Consider the following 5,783-nt stretch of genomic DNA (forward strand, 5'->3'; position numbering starts at 1 on the left):
CCGACCCGCTGCCACCGCCGCCGCCGCCGCCGCCGCCGCTGGAGTCGGTGTTGGCGGCCCGCCAAGCGGCTCCCATCACCCGGTGGCCTCGTGACCCGCCACCCAACATGACCCGGCTCTCCCCCGTCCGCAGGCATTGCGCATCGTGACCTGAAACCGGAGAACATCCTGTGCGTGAACCGGGACACGATCACGCCCGTGAAGATCTGTGATTTCGACCTGGGCTCTGGCATCCAGTTCACCCCGAACCAGCCGACACCCATCACGACGCCGCAGCTGCACACCCCGGTACGTATAGCGCGCCACGGTCCGGGGTCACGCACACTGTTGTGTGCCGGGGGCGCGGGCACAGTGGAGTCGGCGGCGGCTGCGAGATGTTTTTGCCGTCAGCCCGCGGTCCCGTCCGTCCAGACAACAGGTCTGCATGGAGTCTCGTTTCTGCCACGCGTGCAGAAAATCGACTGTGAAAGTTGGGATAGGGTCAGTCGGGTGTTTACGTACGAGCTAGGCGTGGCGAGAGCCGGGGGGTGGGGCCCCTCCGTCGTCCCGGCCGCTTGAGAAGTAGGGCAGCAGCCGGCGACGCCCACGTTCCCTCCGAGAAGAACGCTTGCGGGTTGCCAAGTGCGCATTTGAGGGAGGGGGGGGGGTTGGGGGGTTGGGAAGGCGATTGATAAGGTCGGACCAGTACGCGCCGGCGTGAATTCGTGGAAGAGCCACGTGCCGAGCGCGAGACGGCCGCTGCGCATTAGTTCATGGTCACGTGCCCGAGCCTCATACGCGGCCGGGCTCCAGACGCTGCGCTGTCTCCGGGCGGGCCTGCTCGCACGCCGCCTCGCCCGTCGCTCCCGCGCGCTGGCGTCGCCCGCGCCATCCGCCGTCCGACGGACAAAAACGCCTCGGCAGCAGTATGAAAACGGTCGCCGTGCCGCCGCCGTCCGTGCCAGCCCGCGATGTTTTGCACGTGGTGTGACGTCAACGGTTGTTTGCGCGCCGGTCGGGCGGTGGCATCCATCCCGCCGGCCGCCGCTGCACGTGTGCGTGTGCGCGTGGTGTTTGCACCGGCCGACTATGCAAATAGGCGTCGGTACGAGCGCGCGTCGGCCCCTCCCGGTCTGGGCTGTGGTCGTGCGGCGCGGGGTGCGGCCGCCGCGTGGCGCGCCCTTCAGGGGTCGCCGCGGCCGCCGCCTGATCGATGCTGGCAGCCGGTCGCCCTTCGTCGTGTCTGGCTCGACGCAGCGGAGACGGCGAGGGGCCGGTCGCGGGAACAAAGCCGCCGTCGGCTGTTTTGCCGACGGCCCGGGGAGTGGGGCGGGGGTGCATCGGGATGCGGCGGGCGGGCGGCGCGCGGCTCGCGGCACGTGTACGGGTACGGGTGCGGGGGGATGCGCCGACGTAAGCACGAGCTGCGGCTGTGACGTCAACGGCGCTGGCCGGCGCGTGGCGACCGGCTGTCGTGAGTTGCATCACCCGGCCGGCAGCCAGTGCCCGGCCGGCGTTCCTGTGTAAACAGCAGCCGTCACCGCCCGTCTGACCGAGTTCTCCGCCCGTCCGCAGGTCGGCAGCGCTGAGTTCATGGCTCCGGAGGTGGTAGAGGCGTTCTTCAGCGACGACGACGACTGCTCGGTGTACGACAAGCGCTGCGACCTCTGGTCGCTGGGCGTCATCATGTACATCCTGCTGTCGGGCTACCCGCCGTTCTACGGCAACTGCGGCATGAACTGCGGCTGGGAGCGGGGCGAGGCGTGCGTGCGCTGCCGGGACCTCCTCTTCTTCAGCATCCACGAAGGCGTGTTCGAGTTCCCGGAGCGCGAGTGGGCGCACATCTCCGACGGTGCCAAGGACCTGATCCGCCACCTGCTGGTGAAGGAGCCGCTGAAGCGCCTCTCGGCCGACATGGTGCTGGCGCACCCGTGGGTGCGCCACGGCGGCGCGCCGTCCAGCATGCTCACCACGCCGCAGGTAATCCGCAGCAACCGCAGCGTCAAGGACCTCTCGCTCTACGCGCAGTCGGCGATGGCGCTCAACCGCGCCATGCTGCACCACCTCTCCATGGACGTCGGCCGCCATGAGGAGACCAGCAGCAGCGAGGCCGAAGCCGAGTCGGACGAGGGGATCGTCATGTTCGGCCTGTCGCCGCCGCTCGAGTCCAGCCTCATGCAGCGGCGTCTCCACTCCACGCAGAGCATGCGGCTGACGGCCATCGCCTCGCCCAGTGGCTAGGCGGCGGCGCAGCGGCGCGCGCGGGCGCAGCGTTTTACCTGTCGAACGGCCTGTGTCGCCGCCGGACAGTTGTGTGATGCCATCTGCAGGACATTGGTTACGGCGAGCGAGCCAGCGGGAGTTATATATGTCTGTACATATATGCGTGCGGCGGCGGAGAGTGCGGCCGTCGGGTTGTCGCGGTACAAGCTCCCTGTTGTGTCCAGCCACTTCGAACTGTACAAACGTGCCTTGTTGGTGGGTCTCTGTAGACACGTCTCGACGGTGTTCCGGAAGCTCTTCTCGGGCGTACTCTGACTGCTGCAGCACTCTGTACGGCGGGCCGGCCGGCTCGCCGAACCCGCCTCGATGTATAGCCCTTGTCAGAGGTCCGGACGCCGGATCACCTGTGTACAGCGGTCCGCCGGCGTCGAGCGGGCGCACGGGCGCCCGGGCTCCCGCATGACCCGTTTTGTGCGGTGGCGGAGCCGCCACCTCTTCCATAGCCGGCCGGCGGCGGGCACCGGGCGGCGGCCGGCGCCGCCGCGGCCAGCCGGCCCGGCGGCGACCGGGGGCGTCCACGGCTGTGACCCTGTGAGAAGGACGCCCGCCCCGCCCCAGCCCGGCGCCCGGCCGCCGGCGGGCCGCCCCAGCGGCGGACGCGTGTATGGCTCTCCCAGCGTCTGCGCGCCCGGCAGGCGTCTTGCCGGCGGCAGACGGGAAAAATACAAAAAGATTTATTTTGCTCAATGGGAGACGAACTAACTGTTGGTGGTAACGGTACGATGTGGTGGTTGTTTGGGCCGGGCTGGTCGTTCTGCGCTGCGCCGGTGGCTCTTCCGGCGATCGGCGCGCGCGAGCCGCCGTCGGCTGCCTCAGGCTAGCGGCTTTTCGTTGATAAATTAATTTTGTATTTGTTTTGAAATCAGCGTTGGGTGGGGTGGGCGCGCGCGGCTGATGCCATGCAGTTATCGTGTCAGCGGCGGCGCCGCCCCAGTGAGCACTAGTCACTCGTTTGTGTTGCCATTGGTCGAGAAGAAATTCTTCTGTGTCAGCGTTCGTACTGAACTTTTTTTGGTAATAAACAAAAAAAAAACCAGGCGGTGTTTGGAGGTGACCTGTGGATCTGCAAGAGTGCCGTGGCACGGAGCGAATGCTGGACGTGATGGCGGCGGGCGGCGCGGATCGTGCTCAGCACCGGGCGGCTCGTGCCCGGCGGCCAGCTGCTCTGCGTCACGCTGCCGCGGGTGCGGCGGCGCGTTGTCGGGCGGGTCGGCAGCTGCGGCGTAGGTGACCGCGCATCGCGCGTCACTGGATAACTCTGCACAACCCGCATACCGTACGGACGCTGCGCAAATCGCATCATCGCAGGCATGACTCTCATGCCCGCACACGGTGGCTGTGCTATGTGAGCTTCGCGTCATGGCCGCGGGCGTGCTCACGAGGCCGGAACACATCTGCCCCGGTATGTAGCTCGCCCGCCTATGGATGATTGTCGGCAATTCAAGGACGGAAGGGGTGCGCATGTTGTTCCGAACGCCATCATCCATGGGTGTAACTACAGGGGGAGGGGGCTGAGGAACCATGCCCACCAATTTTCTTTTAAAAGATGAGATGCCCTTTACAATGTTGCCCGTAGAGCGCGCTTCTTACGCTTTCGCATTTAAAACGTCGGTGTTTGGCAGGCTGCCCGGATATTTTAGTGTGACCTCCGCAATCCTGATTTGTCCTGTACCCCTTCAGTCACGTGGTGGCGTCTATACCGATGTCAGGCGAAGGGGCCATCCATAAAACACGTTATGCATCACTTGAAATGATTAAAACCCTCTCTCCTCTTTCTTGTTACGCGATTGTTGCGCTGCTGGCAACCCCCTCTACCTGGTTACGCTGTTGTAAGCGTAACGTCCCATAAAAGTAACGTTTAGCCCCTGGCTGAGCTACATATGCGAAGCAAATAACGGTCGTGTTTCTTGTCAGGAAAGAAAAACGACCGGGTCTGGCTTTAAGATTTTATTTTCTGTTAAGATATTTAAGCGTGATTCGCGCCCCACGTCTAAGCATGACGTCCGCTGCCCAAAACCCCCCCCCCCCCCCCCCCCTCCCTCGCTATGCCTCTGCCACGCTCCATCAAGACTTCCTCCCCTCCTTTCGGAACGAAGTTTACCACCGACCCATGGGATGCTTGCCAGCAGCCTGTTCACCGTTCATCCCAATGCCTTCATGACATGATCTTGACATTGCCTGCATCTTATTGTCTTCAAAAAATGCGTACCATATTTTATGAACGCGTCTTCACTGTTGGTGAAAGTATGGGTTTAACAACGTCTTTGAGGTGGGGACGGAGACAAATCAGGATCGGAGAAGTCAAACTAGAATCTGGGAACAACCCGACCTCAAAACGACATCTTAAAAGGGAAAGCGTCAAGATGCTACTGAAACAACAGATCTTTGGACGCAAGGAAGAAGCAGGATTAGCTTAACCTGCACGACAAGTATGGCTAACTGGGTTAGGCGGCGCTGAGTTTTCTCTTCTGGCAGTCATGCTGAGCAGTCCGCAAACGTTTGTCGTCAGCTGGCTGCGTCTGCGGATATGCCCAGCGAGTGGGCTGCGATCGACTGAAGTCTCATCGACAGCAGCATTCCGGTGAAATGGGGCGAGCGGTGCACCGTGCGCCAGATGTGGCGGTGGGCATGCCAGCAGTCTTTGTCGGATCCGGCTCCGATGGCGCTTTATTTAGAATGCCCAGTTGTTCTCGATCATGCGTGCTACAGATGGGCCAGTTCCGGCAGGCTCGGAATATCTGATCGACGGCAGGGTGGCGTGCAGAACCTCCTGCAAACGTCTGTCTGTCCACCAGACCTTCCTCCAGACGTATGGCCGTCGACCAGGCCTTTCTCCAGACGTCTGTCCGTCCACCAAACTCCTCCAGACGTCTGTCCGTCCACCACACCGTCCTGTAGACGCCTGAACGGTCCGCCAGATTTCTGGAGACTTCTGGCTGTCTACTACACACTCCTGCAGGCCTCCGAATTAGTGGGGGCTCAGGCTCCGAAAGTACATGAAGGGATGCTACTGGCCGTGGGGCTTTATGGGGTGCTCAGCCTGCTGAGGCTGTGTGCCGTCGCGTGCCTCTGACCCTGGCAGGAGGGAGGAGCACCGCGGGGAGTCGACCCCATGCCTCAGGTTTCCCAGACGCACGGGACGTCTGATGGCCCACCAAACCCTACTCCGTACGCCGGAGTGTTCTCCAGATCCCGCGTATGCATCCTCATCCACCAGATCCTCGCGCACATATCCCCACCCACCAAATCCTCGCGTACGTATCCTCATCCACCAGATCCTCGCGTACGTATCCTCATCCACCAGATCCTCGCTTACGTATCCTCATCCACCAGATCCTCGCGCACATATCCCCACCCACCAAATTCTCGCGTACGTATCCTCATCCACTAGATCCTCGCTCGCGCACATATCCGCACCCACCAAATCCTCACGTACGTATCCTCATCCAACAGATCCCCGCGTACCTATCCTTATCCACCAAAGCCTGCTGCGGACGCCCAACCGTCCAATACGTCCTCCT

At 62.8% G+C, this 5,783-nt stretch overlaps 1 protein-coding gene across 1 annotated transcript; it reads left to right on the forward strand.

Moving 5' to 3' along the window:
• Positions 1 to 133: 133 nt before the first annotated feature.
• Positions 134 to 3,304, forward strand: LOC119112134 (MAP kinase-interacting serine/threonine-protein kinase 1; the record flags this gene model as incomplete). The annotated part of the gene is given in 2 exon segments (XM_037236174.1): positions 134 to 288; positions 1,555 to 3,304. Coding segments are annotated over 2 exon segments (821 nt in total), but the record flags the coding sequence as incomplete, so codon positions are not given.
• Positions 3,305 to 5,783: the final 2,479 nt, after the last annotated feature.

Source organism: Pollicipes pollicipes, unplaced genomic scaffold (assembly GCF_011947565.3).
Source record: "Pollicipes pollicipes isolate AB1234 unplaced genomic scaffold, Ppol_2.1 Scaffold_7261;HRSCAF=8764_pilon_pilon_pilon, whole genome shotgun sequence".
Lineage (NCBI taxonomy): Eukaryota > Metazoa > Arthropoda > Thecostraca > Pollicipedomorpha > Pollicipedidae > Pollicipes > Pollicipes pollicipes.